The sequence below is a fragment of the Hippoglossus hippoglossus genome, chromosome 13, assembly GCF_009819705.1.
Source record: "Hippoglossus hippoglossus isolate fHipHip1 chromosome 13, fHipHip1.pri, whole genome shotgun sequence".
Classification (NCBI taxonomy): Eukaryota; Metazoa; Chordata; class Actinopteri; order Pleuronectiformes; family Pleuronectidae; genus Hippoglossus; species Hippoglossus hippoglossus.
In genome coordinates, this window is record NC_047163.1 from 3,373,918 (window position 1) to 3,394,811 (window position 20,894).

Below are 20,894 nucleotides of genomic sequence, written 5' to 3' on the forward strand. Positions count from 1 at the left end.
ATAATAAATCATGATTCATGTGTCGTGTTTGACCACAAAAGGAGAACGTGAAACATTTACAGGCGCATACAATTGCATTTATTGTATAAAGACAAAAAGACAATTTGGGTAACTTGTCAATATCAGGTTTTCATTTTCAGGTAGAAAAAAGTGGGTTTGATTAAACTACTGGATTCAATGAACAGCAATCACAAAGTGATAAAAAAAAAAAAAATGCACATACAACTACTCAACAATAAGTGGCAAGATCTTCTCAATCAGAGATGGGATTAATGTTTAAATACTACAGTATCAACACCTATAAAAAAATGTTCCACAATGGTTTGAATTCTATCAGAGAAAAATAAAATGTTCTCATTTGGTAACTGAAAATTAAAAAGCAAGACAAAGGAGAGGGGAGAGGGGGGGGGGGGGTCTTGATGGTAAAAAGCATGCAATTTTGTTCTTTTGTTAAGCTTCTCAATACACGAAGTTATTCAGGGTTCGCTGCGTTTTCCTGCCCTGTCACTTTTTCACTCTATGCCTCCTTGAAATAAACTATCACCTCTTCAACCTGTAGAAAATGGGGGTTTGAAGTTCAACAGACGTCCACATTCAATGCATAATAGATAACATTCATTAAATGTTTGATACCTATCATCTACCACCTCACAGTCCCTGCTCAGAGTAAGACAATTCAGTAAAAACAAAAGATAAATGCAGAGACATTAAACTGTATACTGATCTGTGAATAATGCATGATACTGTGTTAAACCACACAGACACAGTTATGGGTGGTGACTTTATGTGGAACTGTACAAAAATCAATTTGCCGCAGAGGTCGGAGGTGTTTAGGACACAGGTGGATGCAGGTACAGATGAGGGGCAAAGCTACTGGGAACCAGAGGAGGAGCCGTGGCTGCCCTGTCCAGGGTAGCTGCCGTACTGGCTGTAGTACTGGTTCCACTGGTTCTGGTTCTGGTAGTACTGCTGCCACTGCTGAGCATACTGGGGGGTAGAGAGAAAAACAACGGTGAGAACGTTCAGTGTTTCTGTTTAATTATCCAGACTGAGGCCGTCCTCATGGTTTCATTATGAAACAATACACATCTCTAACTAGATAGTGTTTAGCTCCGTGTGCATTGTGTGTCTGTGTGTAGTGCTATTTGCTGCATGCGCATTTGCGTCATTGTCCATAAAGTGAACATGAGAGCGACGTTTGTGTGTCAGTACATGAACCCGTGCTCCCATCATACAGAAGATTAAATAGATGTAACATAATGAACTTCACAGTTTTCCCCTCACGCTGTCCCAGCATTTCCATTTTTGCCCCTTTGGCATCAGGTCTTTTACTTTTATAAAAACACTCCCTCCCTCAGCACATGTTGGTGGATGATCACTTGTTGGTCAAAGCTAAAGACAAGAGGCAGGAAGGAACTCAACAGTACCTGCTGATATTGCTGGTTGTAGCTCTGTGTTTGCTGCTGCTGTGGCTGTGGCTGCTGCTGCGCTTGCTGCTGCTGTGGCTGTTGCTGGTGGTGGTTGTAGGTCTGTGCAGTGGTCGGTGTCTGGCTGTAGCTCTGGCTGTATCCTGGGTACTGACTGTAGTTGCCGTAGTAATTCTGGTTGTAGCTGCCTTGGCTGTACCCTGGACTGTAGCTCTGGCTGTAGCCCTGGTGGTGGAACAAGAAGTTGAAGAGATTCATTTAATACGTTGTTTTTTTATATCATTTTATCATCTCTAAACGTTCATACTGTCAAAGAGGTGATGGTAAATACCTGGCTGTATCCTCCCCCCTTGTAAGGAGCCGGGCGATTGTAGCTTGCTCCCGACGGCTGGCTGCGGCTGTATCCACTGCGTGAATCAGACGCTCCGTCGCGGTTGCCCCAACGACTTTGGTTATAGCTGCCACGGTTGTAGCCTGCCATGAACACACATTATGTTACAACAGTAATATACAGTATAATGCACACAATTACATATTGTTACTACAAAAAACACAGAGCTTAGCATTTAAAACACCTATAAAAGCTGTAACTTTTGTACGAGGTGATCATCTTACAGAAGAATACGTGATTTGAATTTAAAAAATGCTATGGCTGTAAGAGATCAGAAACAAATAGGACGTAGTGCTCACTTCCTCTGTAGCCACTGCCTCCATCTCCACTGCGGTTCTGGTAGCTGCCGCGGGATCCTTCACGGTTATCATACCGCTGGAAGCTACCGCCACTGGCGCCACGGCCGCGGAACCCACCCTGCCTGTTGTCGAAGCGTTTTTCAGGGGGCGGGCCAGCCTTGCGGCCCTCCTCATTGTACTGCTTCAGCAGCTTTTCAGCCTCCTCTTGCGGCAGCTCAATGTGCGTCACCGCCTCCAGGAAGTCGCAAGCCTCAGGGAGAGTAAAGTTGGCTTGGAGAGTGACAGAGGTGACCACAGGAGGAGAGAGAGAGCCCATCCAGCAAGAGACGGATGGAGAGAGGAGGAGAGAGAAAGAAAGGGGTGGGGGAGGGATGTAGTGAGGACCAGAGCAGCCACACCACCGGAAAACAAAATGAAAAATAATTAGTACCATACAGGGTCAGTGGGAATCATAAAGAAAGTACGAGCAAATAGATGAAAGCAGAGGGCGGGGTAAAGGTAACAAACATTACCTCCAGGGGAACATGGAGGAAACATTTGTTTAAGCAGACACGGGGAGGGAGGAGACATCGGAGGAGGTGGGGAGGGGCACAAAGGGGACAACTAGAAGGTTGGTGAGAAGAGGAAACAGCACTGCAAACCAAGGACAGCTGATGTAACGCTTATTACAAATTAACTTCCAACAACTCCAGCATGTGACTGCTTGTAAGTTTGCCATTTGGAAATATCGTTTTCAGGGGGAAGCCCAAGTGTGTAACGTTATCTCTACGGTTACATGAGCTCAGCGAGGCCAGAGTCTCAGTTTGCAGTGCATCAGAAGTAAGCTGAATGGCATGTGGCAGATTGAGGGCAAAAGTAAGAATTAAATTCATGTGGGCTGTTTTTTTTTAAATAATGTCCAGGTCTGATATCTGGCCAAAGGCTATGATAGGGGGGAGGGGGAGGGGGGGGTAGGGGGCATCTTCCAAGTTTGATTTTAGAGACAACACATAGAAAAAGTAAAAAAGTAGATCTGGTGTTTTGTTGTTTCCACAGCATTCCTACCTTTCATTTCTAAAACAGCATGATCGGGCACATCCTTCCCCTGCTCATTGGTTTGCTTTAATGTTCGTTCTTTTAAATCCTCGTCCGTGGGACAAATTACAATAGCCTTGCGTTGAAAACCTTCAAAAGGACGCATTTTTCGTCTCCTTGCTGATCCATATACATTTGTCTAGCAATGGTGACAAGAAAGAAGTAGAAGCTTGTTTGTTATTGTTTACTTGTAATGGCTTTCCACTGGAAGGAAGCTGGAACCCTGCAATAATGAAGTGAGAGAGGTTTGGCTCGGATGTCAAGTCTACGGTTTTTTCTCAAGTGCTAACGGCCTCTCGTCACTCCACAGACTTACCTGCGCATCCGTGGATCCAGGTTCCGGTGACTTCTGATGGACATTAACTTTGGACATAGAGGGACCCAAAAATATCTAGACTGGCTACACTGCACCTTTCCTCAGTTACTTAACATTAACATATGCATGTACTGATCAATCAATATTAAAACTTTATCTCTTAATACTGTGCTGCCTTTAAAACATGTTTTTACATATAGTTGGAGTTATTACGCAATTCTACTTCGAACAATCGTTGCCATACAAGGTGACCAATAAATAAAACCCAAGCTGTTAAGCATTTGCACAACAGAACAGCGTAAATGCAAAGTTAGGATGATGCAACAAGCAATGTTTTCCAAATGTGTCGTGCAGTTTCCATTACTCACTAAAATGAATATAAAAGAGTAAAAGTCACAAACCTAAACCGCCATTAACCGACATGTCTCATTAATAAAGAGGTGATGCGTTACTACCATTGGTTACATGTTGAGATTTAGGAAATATATTTATCTTGCCAGGAGTTAGTCAACTTAATGGAAGCCACTTTGAACTGGGAATGTTAAAAGAGCTGCATTTCTATACCACGCTACAAGTCCTGCCTCATAAACATGAACTCCCTCCATAAAACCTCAAGCCCACATGAGGTTTTATCGCCATTGTTATTTGTGAGGCCACAATTTTAAATAACAACTCATACCAGCATAAAGCAAACACCATAGCAACATGCAGCACGTCCACACTTTGCTTTAAGAAGATTCAAAATATTGTAACACATCCGAGGGCATTTAAATCTGAAACCGCTTCCACTACTTCTAGATAACAAACCTGTATTCAACTAATTTAAAGATTCAATTAACAATTCAAACCAATACAGATCAACGACAAACATGCAGATGATAAGAATAAACTGAGCATCATTCTGCATTGTGTTATTTAAACAGACAATGTGCTGTCACCAGATGTTACACACACTTTACCACTCAATGGCAAAGTAACTCTAAATACCAGCTGCAAATAAGTGCTCAACAACAATCAGCTGTTTCTACACTGACCAACATGACACCACAGCAGTTATTAGTAAGAGCAATGTTAATGTCAGAATAATATTTATGTAAATGTATGTCTATATGTTGGAACAATCAGTAAAGAAGATATTAAATTGTTTTAAAACCACCATCGAGTTGAAATAGCTTTAAAACTCAAACTACAGAAACATGCGACCCAAATAAATACCTCCAGGAACGGTGCTCCAGCACAGCAGAGGGCGGTAATGCACCGTGACGTTACTTGTCAGCCGCCGATAAACCGAACAAAGAAGAATAACTTGCTATTCTGACAGGTCCCTCAAAACACTTACCTTGACTTACCTCATCTTCATACGGACTCTAGTCCCAGTCAAGAACACAACAGAGACAGATATAACCCACCTGCACGTACTCACAGTGTCCAATGAAAACCCAGTGTCCATTTAAGACCAACCTACCTTTTTGCACATTCGCTGATATGGATCTGAAAATCTAGAGGCCGTTAGTCATTACTTACCTTGAGGGTCAATTTATTAAAACACACACTCAAAAGCTCCATGTATCTCGCTCAAAAATAGCTTTTAAAAAAGCTATCAACTCTGTCTTATTAAAATTAGCAACAGAAGGTGTTTTTCTTACTCACCAGTCAGAGCTTACTTGTTTCTCAACATCTTTACATAGTCATGGTTTACTTGTACATTGTTGAAATTCACAAGACAAACAGTACTGTATCATGACAAGAAATAGCAAGTGCAAATATACGGAGGGATGAAAACATGAAATATTCTGTCACTTATGAGAGCCATTAATCAGTTTTCCTTAACAATGCATGACAAGCAAGTGACAAGAGGGTGATCAATGCTTCTTCTACTCTATAATACACAGAGCCACCCTGAAAGATAAATAAATATTCCATTAGAGAGAGTGAACATCAGGGCACATTGACTATGGCGAGAATCAGAGCAGAGTGTGGGTGGGATGGCAGTACCTGGTCAAGGATGTAGTTGCGTCTCTTGCGGGCGGCGATCTCGATCAGCCTGTTCAGACACTGGGTGGCCTGCTGAATCAGAATGTCCCAGCGGCCGGCGTAGTTCTTTTGGCGGCGTAGGCCCATGACCTGCGGGACAAACGGACAAACGGCAGTGAAGAGACTGTTCAACAGTTTGTGTGCGTGTTGTTCGGGCGGTGGCTCAAACCAACCTTCATCTTGTCCATGATGGCGTTTGTGCCCAGAATGTTGTACTTCTTCTCAGGGTTGGTCTGGGCATGCTTGATGGCCCAAGTAGTCTTTCCACAGGCAGGGAGGCCAACCATCATCAAAATCTGGAAACAGGTGACAGAAGAAATTAAATAAATCTGAGTTAAGTCCAGTTCCTATTAAAAATCCATCGCGTGTGATCTAAAATCTAAAGTTATTTGGATGTAAAAGTTACAATCAGTAGAATTTTGTTCTTATTCCATCGATCCGTTCAAACATATATATAAAATTAAATAAAAAAACAAACTGAAAAGCAGTAAATATCTTTCTTAGGAGCTTTATCTCTTTGTGTCAGTCTCAATTTAATAGTTTTGTGCTCATCAGATACATGATTCTCTCTTTTCAGTGCTGGCCTACCTCGCAGTCAGATTTGCTGGCAGGTCCCTTTGTGCCTCGGATTTTGTCCTCCATCCCCAGATTGTGAATGTAGGTGTATCCCTCTGGTGGGGGGAAGTAAGGCTCCGGCTTCTGTCCAAAGTTGAACTCAACAGCACAATTCTTCACCAGCACATGAGGGAACAGGGCACGACCTGCCAGCTCCTCCTTGGTTGTCCGAAAAGCCACACCCAACCCCACTCCATTCTTTGAATATGTCATCTCCACCCCTTCACTGCCGTCAAAGTCCTACAATGACAGCATGAAAGTAATTCATAAAGATTAGTTAAAACCACCAAACCAAAGCAAAATGATCAAAAAAAGAGTTAAACGATGTTAAAACAAAATGAAATAGTTGAATTGCTGTTGCCATAACTTACAATGTAACAGCCGATGACGTCGTTTTCACCAAACTTCTCCCCGTAGTCTGAAAACTTACAGTCTTCTGATTTCTTTCCTGTTCCTCCGTATCCATAGGAGAAGGCCTCCTCACCTAAAACATGACAAAATGCATCGTTTCTATTTAAGAACACAGATCTCCGATACAGCAAATTCATTCATCCATTCCAAAACAACATCTCAATTGTTGGGACAGTTGCTTCACTCACCAAGCTGAGTGCTGCAGTGGTTGAGGGACCATCCGATTCGGACCACATGGGGATCCGGCTCACTGCTGGGAAGGTGCTTCACGGGAATCTCCTCATTGATCTGAAGTATTGAGAGAAAAATCCGGTCAAACACAAGCCAAGAGACGAGTTTCAGGAAATCTTTGATACCATAAACATGGAACCAGTCACGCAACTAGAAGGTAGTTAACGATCTTGAATGCGTTTACTTCTTGTTATGATTGAGTTCATGGTCACGACAGTGTGTAACAGTTTCCTGATTCATTTGTATAATGACTGTCCAACCATGTTAGTTTCCAATAGCTCACTGTATGCAAATAGGAGAAACGAACAAAAGGAGCTCCTCATACACCATTTACTAAACACAGCAAGCCTTGTGCATCAAGGACCATTTTTCATGTGTGGAGATGATATGCAGAAATGGTTTATTCACAGCAGCTACATGAAATGCTCTAGCTCCTTCAGAAAAATCTGCCATTTGAGTAGTTTTATCTGTCAAGTTTAAAAACCAGCTAGTTACTAGAGGAGGATATTCATTCTGTGTATATTACCTTCATCTCATAACACACACGACCCTGGGTGACGCCATGGGAAGCGCGTGCTCCGGCCCACAGGTAAGCAAAGCCTTCGATGGTCAATGGGTATCCACTGTAGCGATCTCTGGACACTTTGAAGTGCAGATCACAGTTGTCTGAAAAGAAGCCAAAATTTAATTTGCATAATAAATGTACTGCTGTAAAGTGAATGAGTTATCTAAGCTCAAAGGTGTGAATGCAGCCAAACAGCCTCCACTTCAAATATAATCTAGAGTTACTCTGTCAAGGAATCATTGTCGGAAGAAGAGAAGGCTCCGACAAATCTCGCTCCGCCTCCTCCCGACTAAATTCTACAGTGGAAACTTCTAGTGATCACATTTGTCCCAGGTTAAATTCATCACTATGAGCGGTTGATTATATAAAAGAGTTGTGTAGCTTATTGATGATCCCAGAACCCGAGGAAAACACCACAAACACACACACACACACACACACACACACACACACACACACACACACACACACACACACACACACACACACACACACACACACACACACACACACACACACACACACACACACACACACACACACAGACTCCGCTGCTTGCTCTCTCGAGGCCAATGTGCACATGCATTCTAATGACAGGTCTGAGGTACATAGAGCGGTGAGATCCGATCACCCACTACACATGTTAACACCAGGTATTAACAAGACAGATCTCATCATTTTACTTACATGTGTCAATGGTAACAAGAGTGTCATCTATGATCTCCTCCTCGTCTTCAGCAGGAGGTTGTGGTGTGCGAGATCTGTACAACCACAGAGTTTGATGTTAACAGACACTTTCAATTACATGTATTTCACTTATTCTGCTGTTGATTCTAACGTACTTTTGTGGTAATTCATAACACCAGCAGGTAGCATCGATTTAAAAGATCACAATTGATGATGCACATACCTCTTGTCCTCTCGGTGCTCGTAATAGCCGTAGCTCCTGCTCTCCTCATATGGTCTCTTGCGGCTGTGCTCTCTGCCTCGATCGGATTCCATTTTGACTTCTTCGACCTGAGCAGCGTCATCTTCGTCGCGTTTCTGTTCTGTCTCTTGGTTTTCCTGCTGTCCGTCCCCAACAGGCTCAGGATCCTCTTCGGTTTTGATCTCCACTTTTACTTCTGAAGTTATAAATGAACAATGAAAGTGAGCTACTTGTTTAGTGTTACTACATTACAATCAATTGCAATAAAAAAACGTATCTGCAGTAAGTAACATTTTGTCGCGTTGTTGGCGGCAATGTAGTAAAGAGATGTTTCCAATGTGTTGCCCTCATGTCTTTGGGCTACATCAACAGGTGCTACACACTGAAACTAATCAATAAATCAGGAGAGATGAGTTCAAACATGGGCACAGGTAATTAGTGTGTTGGGTCTTTGTATTAACTGAGCCCGAGGCTGTTATATTTCTTTGCAGAACTGCATTTTGATTTTGGCAACACCAACCAGTTTATAATTAACTGTCTGAATTTCTAAAAAGGATTCTGCTACATCTGAAACTGTTAATATGCAGCTGTGGGTTAAGTGGTCCTCTGTATTTGACCCATTTTAACAATTCAGAAGTAGGCAACCACAGAGCAGGGCAAACTGTATACCAACTTTAACTAGGTAATTAAAATACTTATGACTTGTGCCATCCTCTAAGTAACATTTCTGTCACCAATAAAAAAATCTGCAAATCTTTGCTGTGGATATAGTTTCTCTCTTAACTTTGTTTTTTTATCCATCTTCACTACCCTGGTGGGGAATATTACGTCTTATTTAGTTTAATTACTGAACATTAAAAGTTTAAGTGAAATTTGCAGTCCCACATGATGCACCTGAAGCAAAACGTCCGTGGTTAAATCACCTGGTTTGTTCTCAGCTGTCCCCTCTGGTTCAGGCACAGGTTCAGGCGTTTCCTCAGACATATTGTCAGCTTTGTGTATATCAACATCTGCTGTGAAGTCAGGCATGCTGTGGCCCGAGTCTGATGCTGGTTGACTTGCGTAGGGCTCGCCGTCCGCCTCCTCTTCCTCGTAATAACCGCCTGAATCTCTTCCCTCATCTTCCTCTTCAAGGGCAGCATCGTCAGCTTCAGCCAGTCGATCTCCATCATCAACCCCATCGTCTCCATCATCAACCCCATCATCTCCATCATCAGCCACATCTTCTGGATCATCGCGTCCATCATCTGCATCAACACGCCCATCATCTGCATCAACACGCCCATCATCTGCATCAGCAGGCCCATCATCTGGATCAACACGCCCATCAACTGGATCAACACGCCCATCTTCTGCATCATCATCATCACCACCATCATCATCATCATCATCATCCAAATCCTCTACTGCATCTGCAAATAAAAAGGGAGATTCAAAACGTTAAGGTCTCCCTCAAGAACATAAACAATGCACTCTTCCCCTTTCCTTCTTATCTGCAAATGTATTCTCACAGACACAAATCAACAGGTAGAAGGGGCAGTCACTGAAAATACCTGAGTGACTTCTTGCCAACAGGTTGTATGGGGTTAAAAAGAAAAAGTCAAGTTCACTTTGCAGTTTACTAAACTTATAAAGTGAGAGTAGTCTATGTGACTACTCTGGAATAGGATAACGGCTGTGAAAACTGCATTAAGTGCATTGAGGTAATTAATACAGACATTAATTATGTACAGTTAAGGTGAATGAAGAATATATGTACAGGACCAGGTGGCAGCAGATGAATAAAAACTGTAGTGTATGAATACTTATACATATATATAAATATCTAAACTGCTGTAATACTTTTTCTCTATTTTCACTATTTCTAACAGGAAAAAAACTTTTTGCACATTTGTGTCATGTGCACATCACAATATGTCCTGATATTTATGTACATTTTTTCATTCTACTTCATTGCACTTCACTTTATAACAGTTCTATACAAACCACTAGAGTGAAATGTGTATATAATGTTAATACTTTATTTAATTTGTCCTATATTGCATCTTTTTATTCTCTTATCATTCTGAACCTGTCTGTATCAACTGCATGTGTGGATCTCTAAAGTTTTGTCTCATCTTATTATGATTATTTAAATCCCCTGTCCTATTGAAAGCAACAGATCCCTCTCCAGGAACTTATTTACTGGGGGCTTACCTGCTTCTTCTTCCGCATCATCTCCATCTTCGTCTCCGTCGTTGTCCTGGAAGTCCCGGCCGACGTCGCCCGCCTGCTCCCCGGGCTCCGCAGCATCATCCGGCGAGTCCGCCTCCAGCGCGGATCTCAGCCTCACCACCAGGTCCGCCTTCAGGCCTTTGGTGTCCAGGCCGCGGCGCTGGAGCTCCTCTTTCAGCTCGTTCACCTTCAGTTTCTTCACGTCAACACTCATCGTGTTTTCGGGCGTTTCTGGTCTGCAAGTTTATTTCTCTAGCAAAGCAAATAAAAAGGGGGGAGGGGGGGAGGGAAGCGGAGAGCGGTCACGCAGAGCTAACAACACCCGCGTCTTTGCTAACTTTTCAAATCGATATCTGTTGCGCGGCAGTCTGGAGCCCAAACAGGCTACGTTAGCCGGCTAGCTAAGATAACAGCGGTGGAGGAGCACAACACCCAACACACGATCCCCCCCCGTTCTCCCGCAGATCCACGAACGATTTAAATCTCACCTCCTCCGCCGTGTCGGAGTAAACACGCACACACGCGCGCGCGAAACAATCAACAGTTCGTTTGGCTGTGGTTGTTTTTGTCCTGCCCCCCCCCACACTCCTCCAGGTTGCCGCTACGAGGCTAACGCTGCTAGCACCCTGAGGTTAGCTAACGCCCGGCCAACCGCTCTGCAGGACAAAGTAGCTTTTGCGCGTAAAGAGGGAGAAAACACACGAGAGCCGCGACGGTTGTTCGGCGTTCGGCACCGAGGGCTCGCGGGCGCTCACACGTCGCCCGGGCGGGTTTTAGCGGCGCTGCGGTGCGGAATAAAAGCAGGAATCGGGTCGCGGCCTACCTCCTCTCTCGCCAGTCGCGCGGGTCAGCAGCGGTAGATGTGTGAGAGGGTCGCCAGCGTCCCCTAGCGTCGACACCTCAAACCGGACGTTGGAGCACGAAACCTGCGCGCGCACACACTCACACACACTCACACTCACACAGGCGCGTGTATTATGCGACTTTTCTCTTTCGTGTATTTTATGTTTCGTTGATAAACATTCAAACCTTGTTTCTAACCGAGCTAATGTTTTTGCTAAATTTTGTGTTTGTGAGGCGACAACGCGAGTTTCGCTGGTTTTGGTTTCGTCGGGAACTTGGATTCACTCCGGAAGTGGTGTGGTGTTTACATTCAAGGCATGCTGGGTAATGTAGTGTTTTAAACACAGCCGCCTTTTCACTTCCTGCCCGGGTTCTATTTTATTTGGATTTGTCTAAATTCATCTGTTTCGAACATTGGTTCACATGATCATCCTCATGGTTAAAGTCATATTCACCGAATGAGGTGTAATAATCATATTAATTATTAGTATTATTGAGATAATGCACTGTTGTAAAGAAGGGGAGGATCTATGAGACTATATCTAAATTATTCTCGTTTTGATTCATTTCCTCCTTTTCTGCAGTGTGGTATTTTATAAGATCAGATCCTGTATTAGTCCCACAGGCCGTCAGGTTCCTAAACCGTCAACTCATGACTAACAACCCTCTGCACCTCTTTTTCCTGCCTGTACTTTATTTGGAAAAATGTGAATCACAACTATTCACACACACTCCATACAGTTAGATGTGACTTCACTTGCTACGAAAGCCTCACTGCACCTGCACCAACTTGAATGTATGTAGTTTTGGTTTTGTTTTGAATTGGACTTTATTAAGCACTTTATACCTTTCTTTTATTTTAATTTAACTACTGCACGGCTGAGCTGACCGGTTTCTTCTTGTCCAACATCCTACATTGTACTGTTGACCCTGTGTTAACTTGCATGTGACAAATAAAAGTGGAAGCACAATGGGGAAATGTGCAATAATACAGCAGCAGGAGTCAAAAATAGGCATTAGTCAGTGTTAATAAGTAACATGCTATTCTTAAGTGTAAGGATAATAATACTTAAGTGTAAAGAAATAGAGAATGTGAATGGAATATAAAATAATATATAGTGTAAAAAACATAACACACTGAATCTTTATTTTATTGCCCATTTCTTGTATTCATCTAGTAACTGACTACTGAGGGGATGTCATACAGTTTGTTTGGCTAAGTTTTTCCTTCCACTACTCAAGGCTTAAAGACAGAGCATGTAGGATGCACCTTGTACAGATGGTTGATTTGTGAATATGTGCTGTACAAATACAATTGGACTAATTGATTGTAATGTGGCACCATCCCCATTAACAGACAGCATAGCTTTTTATTTTACAGCTTCAATTTACAGTTGTCATCACATCCAGTGCACACAAACCAGCCAAGGGATTCAGAGTAAATACAACGTGATATGTGAACATGAAACTTTAGGGGCAGATACTGTCAAAAATAATCCACTGATGTGACCCAGAGTCTCAAATGAAGCCAATAAAGCATAGAAATCTGTGTTTGCTAAGAGATTCTGGTCTATGACAATCACTGAAATAAAAGGTTTTATGCTGAATTTGTCATCAAATATATTACCTTTAGGGTCACAATAATCTTCCTCTTTTAATATTTATATACAGTCAAGTCTTATCATGAACATGCAAGATGAACCACAGAAAAACACTATGAATATCATAGCAATCCCCCTTTAAAACCCAGGCTCAATACTTGAGCCAATGATAGAATCCACAGGGCACTGAAATGCTCATGTCCACCTCTTCACCCTAAGTTATGGGTTTAGGGGACAGTGTGTGAAGCAGGGTTGTCTTCAGGTTGTACACATGGCTGTACTAAGTTGGTGCAATTATTCCTTCACACACAGATCAACAGAAAGTGCCATTATATCAAGCAAATTACTTATTTAATCACTTATTTGGAGTAGGAAAGGACACCAGCTGCCTGTTGAACTCTCTCAGGCGAGCATCCATAGTCTCTGTGGTCAGGGAGAGTTCTGCTAGTTGAGTCTGTAGGCTTGTGATGGTCTCAGTCAGCTCCTCCTCTTTGCGGCGAGAATTAGAGGCCTGCCTGCTGTACTCCAGCACCATGCATCCAGTGCCGATGAGGAAGATGATTGCCTCTCCCAGCAACTCTGCGCCCAGCTCCGCAGCCATGTCCTCATTCAGCGGCTTAATGGTGGAGCCCCGAAAGCCCATGATCCGCATCTTGGTTCTCATCTCGACCCAGTGGTAAACTGTGAGGAGAATGAACATATAGTACACAAGCACATGGAAGTTAGGCTTTCAATAAAAAAGACTTTGGTTTCTCAAATATGCACAAATGTGCTGAATGATACACCTGCAAATACATCTACGATCACAGACACAGGAGTTTAAATGTAAAGGCCGTCGTCTTTTGCAATGTTTTGTGTGAATAATAGAAATGTCTATGAAAATCAATGGTAATTATTTAGAGCTAGAGAGTCTTTTTTGCTTAAAGTTCTAGGAGACAATAAAGAATATATATATTTACATTATTTATATATTTACTATAAATATCTTGGCATCTGCATTGATGAGAAACTGACCTTTAAAGTCCATGTTGATATGTTGTTGTCTGACATGAGACTGGGATTTATTTTTAAGAACAAATCTTGCTTCCTTTCATTCAGAAGAAAACATATTTAGTGAAGCAGTGTTTCTCTCCGTCTTTGGACTATGGTGACGTTATTTATGGAAAGGCAGCGAGCTCCACCCTAAAACCTTTACATGCAATTCCTCTTGTCTTCATTCATGAGACGTCACACATTCGGCTCTCTGAATTTGACCGCTCACCTTTAGGCAGACGTGACAGAATCTATAAGTTTAAGAACAACCGCCTCAAGCTCTCATTCATCCCAACCCCCCAATCACACCACTCACTAAGGAAACATGTTGATTCCGTCTTGTATCTCATTAACCTTTGCACCTTGTCTGGCACATTTTAAACACTTGTTACACTTACAAAAGCAGTAAAGCAGCGCCCCCCCCACTGACTTGCTGTCCTGGAATGTGACTCATCATTTTACCCGATCAAGAACACAGCTTACTTTTCAACACTGTTGCTTTTAATTCATTCTTAACTTATTTGAATTGGTATAACCATGTATTATGTTATTGCTGTTTGGATTTCAATGCATCGTATTCCCTGTATTGCTGTACAATGATGACAGATACAGTTTTAATAACATTATGATTAGCTTCACCTGCCATTTTCTGAACTATAACATTTCCTCCTGATAGGACACAATGAACATGACCTGAGGTACAGACACGTCCTGTCCTGTGAAAAACACTTTTATTCATTTTTATTATTTAATGCACCCTGTTCAATGACAGACAAGACCCGCCCTCTTCAAAGCTACCCTCGCTGCTATTGGTCAGCCACATAGACCCCTGAACGTGATTGGATAAGCGGTCTTAACCCGAGCGATGTCATTGGTCGTGTCGGCCCTGCCCGAGCCGATCCACCTTCCGGGACTCGGACACGGAGCTAGCGGTCATTAGCAGCCGTTAGCTCGGTGTACTCACTCTGGGCCGGCGGCAGACAGATGTAGCTCTTAAAGAACTCGCTCCTCCGGGCTCCGGCTTTGATCCGATTCGCCACCGGTTTGCTCATCTGCCTCACTCCCAGGTAGAGGAGCTTGGCGATGGGGAAGGCACCGACGACCATCTTGGCGGAAACGCTTTCACCGTCTTCTTCTCTGGGGTTTATCGGAGGGGCTGGCAAAAAGCGAATGGACGCGCTACCGCCACCAAGTGGTCAGAAAGTTACCAAGCGTTTACTGACACAATCAAACTGAATTGTTACTTTTACTTAAGATTATAATCTAAAATATAAATAAGCAAATAAAGAAACAAAAACAAAACTAATTTTCTGCAAACTTTGGTAACGATTTGAGCATGTTAAAGCCCTCAAAAAGCCAATTCATTTGCCTGAAAAAAAAAAAAAATATATATTATTATAATATAAAAATAAACTTCTACTAGCACCAAATGATTAATAGTGAAAAACAATACAATAAGAAGAAGAAACATATGAAATAAGAACAAATTAAGTTTTAAGTTGATGTTGTTTTATATGAGCTCATAAAATGCGTTCTTACCTGTAGTGACAGTAAGCGGTATTTCATGTGGCATTTCCTTCTTCTGTAGCTGTGAATGATTTGAGCTGCTGCATGAGCTTTTTATATGAAGGAGTTCCTCTGCCGTTTAACACACCCACTCACACACAGAGGCTCCTACTCTCAAACGTCATCTTTCAATAATCAGACATAATCTATTGATGGGGAACATTAAAAAGACGCCTGGCAGCTAGATATTGTTCTAAAGGAAGTAGAGAAGTTTCCTGACTGTAAAGAAAGAGGCAATGTTATTTCATAATGTAACTGAACAAATCCTGGAAATAACAGCTGGAACTCTATGAGACTATCTACCAATCCATCCATCTATCTATCCATCTATCTATCTATCTATCTATCTATCTATCTATCTATCTATCTAACCACATATAGAGAGGTGCAAGAGAGAGAGAGAGAGAGAGAGAGAGAGAGAGAGAGAGAGAGAGAGAGACGGCCTGCGATCAGTTCTGTATTGTGACAGAGAGAAGAGAAAGACCGACGGCCTGATTCAGTGTCTGTGATCACTTCTGTATTGTGTATGATTTCACAAGTTCAGTTTAGTTTTACATCAGCAGTTCATGTTTCACTGTGTCTGACAGTTTACAGCGTCATGTGAGGGTAATACTGTGCTTTACACTTTAGTGAGATGGATGACATGTTGCATTTACTGTAACTGCTTTGGTAAAACCCACTAAAACCTAATTTGATGGAATCACAGCAGCAGCAACTAAGTATTCAGATCTGCATTATCATCAAAAGTATTTATTATCCAGCAACATGGCCCATAACAGATATTTAATAACAAACATACATAGTTTGCCAGTTTAATATAGCCGCATACATGCTAGACCAGCCGCAGGTAGCATGTAGCCTAGCTCCTTAGCCTGAGCTAACCAGGTAACGTTGAGCTCTGTGGGCGTGGCTCAGCTGTCAGTCTTCACACGCGCTCCTCCTCTTTGCCCATTTATTGGTTAGCCAGGAACTAGGAGGAGTCAGCACCGGCAAGATGGCGCCGGGTGAACGCCTACTGCTAGCCTAATTTTCACTCTTCAGAAACCAACGGGTGACGTCACGGACCCTACGTCCATTATATACAGGGCCGGCCCTGGCAATGTTGGCGCCCTCGGCGAGATTTCATAATAAAAAACATAAAAAGAGTCTGAAATCTGCTGTACTGACAGCATATCATGTCATGTCGACAAAAATAAACATTAATGATGTCCACAATCGGGGTGATTCCCACCTCTATATTGTTCTTTTTTCTCCTCCTCTACTTTGCGGCGCTTTCTGAATTGTGCACCTGATAATTTAATCCTTTTTTGACTGATCTTTGACTCTAACCCAGTGGTTCTCAAACTTTTTCTGTCATGCCCCACTTTGGAGCTAGAATATTTTTCATGCCCCACCCGCTCCCCTGCCCCAACAAAATTATGACAAAATGGGCCAAGTTTAACATGTGTATTTACATAACATACACATGAACATTAAATTCACATTACTCTCACGAATTTCTGATGTGCAAATAAAAAACCTTTTTCAAACAACTTTTTGTGACATTTGCCACTTTTTTCAAAGAATAGTGCAATAACTTTGCATAATTCAACTTAATTTAAGTACTTTTGGTGACATTTATCACTACATTCCTCCATCAGTCTGTAGTTTTTAAAAAATAGAGAAAAAATAAATTAAATTATAATCACTTTGTTACAACGATGATAAAGCTCAACCAAAATGTGACTGGGGTGTAATGTTTCTATGTGTCTTCTTAAGTTGTTGGGTCTCATACTGTCAGCTGCCAGAGTTTTCAGACCTAAAATACACACTGGTCTCTCCTCATGTCCTCCTTCATTCACTGTGAACCCAAGAGCAAGACAGGCTTCATCGTACTTTCGTTTCAACTTGGTTTTTGAACACTGTGTCTTGTTTGTCACTGAGCTGCTGCTTCACGTGAACGAGCTCTGATGTCACTGTGTGTGTCTCTGAGCGAATGAGTGGGGGCGGTGGGGGGCGGAGCCCCGGGGCCTGTGTGTGTGTGTGTGTGTGATTCTCAAACTGTGGTGAGCATAGCTATGTGCACATAGCTATGGGCACTCAATACACAGCCTCGGCTTTCTAGTAGCACGGGGTAGTCAAGAGTCGCCCCACGTCTGGTACAGTACTTATAATAGTAGGTATAACTTCATTGGTCAATAACCATGGTTCAGACCTTGGCTCTCCCTTGCTGGTGCGCAGGCGTGGTCCCATCCTCTTGGCCCTGGAGTCTGCGAATGATGAGGAGCCGCTCCCAGGTTCGCCCCTCCTCTGACAGTAGCTGGGAAAATCTTCACATTCTGACAGTGTTTGGTGTCATGCTTTACAGACAGGCCTTCAGCTGAAGCCTTGTGGGTCTTCAGTATTTTTGCAGGTAACAGGCATTATCAGACAGGTGCGAGACTGAACTGCGATGTGACGCACACACACACACACCAACCAACTTCAAGATTAAAACCAGCCAGCAACGGCTACTAAAAGTCACTATGTGAAGGTCACACATTCTCCCACATATTCAGCCCAAACTGCCCCTGCCCCCACCCCTGTCTAACATACTGCATTTGTTTAGAGTTCAGTTTCATTGCCATCTTCACAGACACACACACATTAATTCTTTCTGTTAAGGTACAAACATGGTGCGCGTAAAATCGATCCTTTTTGGGGCTATAGTGTCTAATTATATTATTAAAATCCTAACAAGGAGGACATGAGGAGAGACCAGTGTGTATTTTAGGTCTGAAAACTCTGGCAGCTGACAGTATGAGACCCAACAAATTAAGAAGACACATAGAAACATTACACCCCAGTCACATGCATGTGTTCTTTTTGGTTGAGCTTTATCATCGTTGTAACAAAGTGATTATAACTTAATTTATTTTTTCTCTATTTTTGAAAAAGTACAGACTGATGGAGGAATGTAGTGATAAATGTCACCAAAAGTACTTAAATTAAGTTGAATTTAAGCAAAGTTATTGCACTATTCTTTGAAAAAAATTTGTTGGGGCAGGGGAGCGGGTGGGGCATGAAAAATATTCTAGCTCCAAAGTGGGGCATGACAGAAAAAGTTTGAGAACCACTGGGTTAGAGTCAAAGATGAGTCAAAAAAGGATTAAATTATCAGGTGCACAATTCAGAAAGCGCCGCAAAGTAGAGGAGGAGAAAAAAGAACAATATAGAGGTGGGAATCACCCCGATTGTGGACATCATTAATGTTTATTTTTGTCGACATGACATGATATGCTGTCAGTACAGCAGATTTCAGACTCTTTTTATATTTTTTATTATTTTTTATAGCCTACAATTTTGTCTGCCTGTGTGTGCATCTGTATACAGTCCAAAAGTTCTTGGGGATGCATGACAATTTGCATCTGTATGTTGGGGGGGCGCCAATCTGAAATCTCGCCTAGGGCGCCAACATTGCCAGGGCCGGCCCTGCACTGCAGCATCACAGTGCCTCCTTGTGTCCTCAGGTGAACAGGAACAGGCCATCATGGGGTTTCTTCTGTCTAAATCTATGGACGCCAACTTATCTTATCGCAGCGTATCTCCAGGTTGTCCAGGGTCAGATGGGATATAAAACCCCTCTGCTGTGTTCTGCAGGGTTTGCTCTGCAGGGTTTCAGCTAAATGTGCCTGGAATACCTCCAGAGGGAGTCTTCAAAGGCCCAAACCAACTTAACTGCACGGGTCAATTCAACTCCAGACCTCTCTCAGATGTCCAGGCTTTTCATCCTGACCCTTAAAGTGAGCACAGACTGCAGACTGAGTGAGGATTATGCTGCCTTCACATCATACAAGACGGATGTTAGAGACACTTGTCTTCACCGCTAAACAGTTGCACGTTCATTCACACGCACAGTGCACGTTTAAACACTTTGTAAGCACCAAACAAATACATGAAATGACAGAGTTCTCCTCTCTCACCTTGTCTGAAGTCAAATGGATGAGGAATTAAAAAGTAAAAAAATCACAGCTCCACGTTTCTCATAATTGCCCCCAGAAGAAGTTTGGTCTGTTCGCTGCACCTCCAGCTTCCTCCTGCTCCTCCAGTCGTACATCTCAATGTGTTAATTGAGATGTAAATAAACCATATGAGATAAATTAATGAGGGTTTTGATATTACATTAATTACCAAATTTATTTTAAAAAATCTACATTTAAAGGGTTGAACATGGCTCATGCGTTTTCCTTTTTTTCTGGTACTCCATCCAGTATTTTCCTTTTGTTTCAACCATTGTTTGTAATATATAGTTTCTACTCTGGTGAACTTCAGTAAGCAAACGATGCAGGATTTTAAATCAACACATTTAAAGATTAGTGACACAACATATGAGAAATATAAACAAAATGCAGAATATTTGGTTATATTTCTGTTTTTTTTCCTGGAAGAAATATCCTGATGCTCAAGTCGTTCTTGAGCATGAATTAATCATTTAAGTCATTCATCAGATGAAAATGGAAACATTAAAGGAAACTCAAGTATTATGAAAAATAGCCAAAATGGCCACTAAATGCAAAATGGCGGGCTTCCTGTTACATTTTTCAAATTGCACCTCGAGACTTTTTAGTTTGTCTGGTCATGATACACCTGTGTATCGATTTTTGTGAAGATCGGTCAATGTGAATGTGTTCCAGGGGGCGCGGGGGGGGCGCTGTTGAGCCATTTTGCCACGCCCATTTAAAATTACACCAGAATACGTAAATTTTCACCACTTTCTAATTTTCTGCAAACTTTAGTAACGATTGGAGCATGTTAAAGCCCTCAAGAAGCCAATTCATTTGCCTGAAAAAAAAAGATTTAGGTTAACTAAACTAAACACCTTTTTATTTTTTATAACAACTAAAGGCTGCCACAGGTTCTCCTCCATGTTTGGAAGGGGAGGGTGAGGTGAGGGGTGTTCAGCTGCAACACGCAACTTCACCACTAGATGTCACTAAATTCCACACACTGAACCTTTAAAACATCTCAGATACAGAACTGTACAAATTGCAATCCTGGATCAACACAACTGTTGTGGAAATATTTTCCCACCATTTTAAATTCATTAAGTAAGTAATTCATTAGTGTAAAATACTCAAGGGAAAGTAAATCAGAATCTCATATTTATAATAGTATCAACTGACCAAATTTACTTATTATTATTATTATAATTATAATAATAATAATTATGATGATGATTATTATTATAAATAATAATAATAAGAAATTCAGTGACCCAACCAGCCAATCATGTCTTTATTTATATCCTATTGCATAAGTCATGAAGAAAATGGATATAAATAGAAACAAATGAATGTTTAAAACTTATTAAAAACTAAAAAGACAAATC

At 42.0% G+C, this 20,894-nt stretch overlaps 2 protein-coding genes and 1 long non-coding RNA gene across 6 annotated transcripts; 1 reads left to right on the forward strand and 2 right to left on the reverse strand.

Annotated features, from left to right (window-relative positions):
* Positions 1 to 55: 55 nt before the first annotated feature.
* Positions 56 to 11,382, reverse strand: hnrnpul1 (heterogeneous nuclear ribonucleoprotein U-like 1). Of its 3 annotated transcripts, none has more exons than XM_034603464.1 (16): positions 11,217 to 11,382; positions 10,488 to 10,755; positions 9,215 to 9,703; positions 8,274 to 8,487; positions 8,051 to 8,124; positions 7,325 to 7,464; positions 6,756 to 6,855; positions 6,528 to 6,640; positions 6,130 to 6,396; positions 5,715 to 5,837; positions 5,503 to 5,631; positions 3,162 to 3,330; positions 2,118 to 2,387; positions 1,759 to 1,901; positions 1,428 to 1,652; positions 58 to 987 (listed from the first exon to the last, which is right to left on the reverse strand). In XM_034603464.1, the coding sequence occupies exons 2-16, from the start codon at positions 10,717 to 10,719 to the stop codon at positions 871 to 873; spliced, it is 2,805 nt and encodes a 934-aa protein (XP_034459355.1). In that variant the 5' UTR covers positions 10,720 to 10,755; positions 11,217 to 11,382; the 3' UTR covers positions 58 to 870. The 3 variants fall into 3 exon arrangements, with proteins under 3 accessions (XP_034459357.1, XP_034459355.1, XP_034459356.1); XM_034603465.1 differs by having other exon boundaries at positions 10,488 to 10,753; positions 11,329 to 11,378; XM_034603466.1 differs by lacking the exon at positions 11,217 to 11,382 and having other exon boundaries at positions 56 to 987; positions 10,488 to 10,757.
* Positions 11,383 to 11,618: 236 nt separating this feature from the next.
* Positions 11,619 to 13,709, forward strand: LOC117772404. The gene is made up of 2 exons (XR_004615766.1): positions 11,619 to 11,672; positions 13,427 to 13,709. It is a non-coding gene; the product is annotated as an uncharacterized LOC117772404 (long non-coding RNA).
* Positions 11,701 to 15,137, reverse strand: opa3 (outer mitochondrial membrane lipid metabolism regulator OPA3). 2 transcript variants are annotated; one of them, XM_034603510.1, is made up of 3 exons: positions 14,946 to 15,137; positions 13,414 to 13,630; positions 11,701 to 11,789 (listed from the first exon to the last, which is right to left on the reverse strand). In XM_034603510.1, exons 1-3 carry the CDS (start codon positions 15,085 to 15,087, stop codon positions 11,768 to 11,770), a joined length of 381 nt encoding a protein of 126 aa, XP_034459401.1. In that variant the 5' UTR covers positions 15,088 to 15,137; the 3' UTR covers positions 11,701 to 11,767. The 2 variants fall into 2 exon arrangements, with proteins under 2 accessions (XP_034459401.1, XP_034459400.1); XM_034603509.1 differs by lacking the exon at positions 11,701 to 11,789 and having other exon boundaries at positions 12,680 to 13,630; positions 14,946 to 15,136.
* Between the last annotated feature and the right edge of the window lie 5,757 nt (positions 15,138 to 20,894).

Coding starts and splice junctions, on each gene's coding strand:
- hnrnpul1 (XM_034603466.1), bottom strand. CDS start 10,719: ATGAGTGTTGACGTGAAGAAACTGAAGGTGAACGAGCTGAAAGAGGAG. Junction 6,397..6,527: donor ACGTCATCGGCTGTTACATT/GTAAGTTATGGC, acceptor CTGTCATTGTAG/GACTTTGACGGCAGTGAAGG. Junction 3,331..5,502: donor GCAACTACATCCTTGACCAG/GTACTGCCATCC, acceptor CACCATTGCTAG/ACAAATGTATATGGATCAGC.
- opa3 (XM_034603509.1), bottom strand. CDS start 15,087: ATGGTCGTCGGTGCCTTCCCCATCGCCAAGCTCCTCTACCTGGGAGTG. Junction 13,631..14,945: donor CTGTCTGCCGCCGGCCCAGA/GTGAGTACACCG, acceptor TTCTCCTCACAG/TTTACCACTGGGTCGAGATG.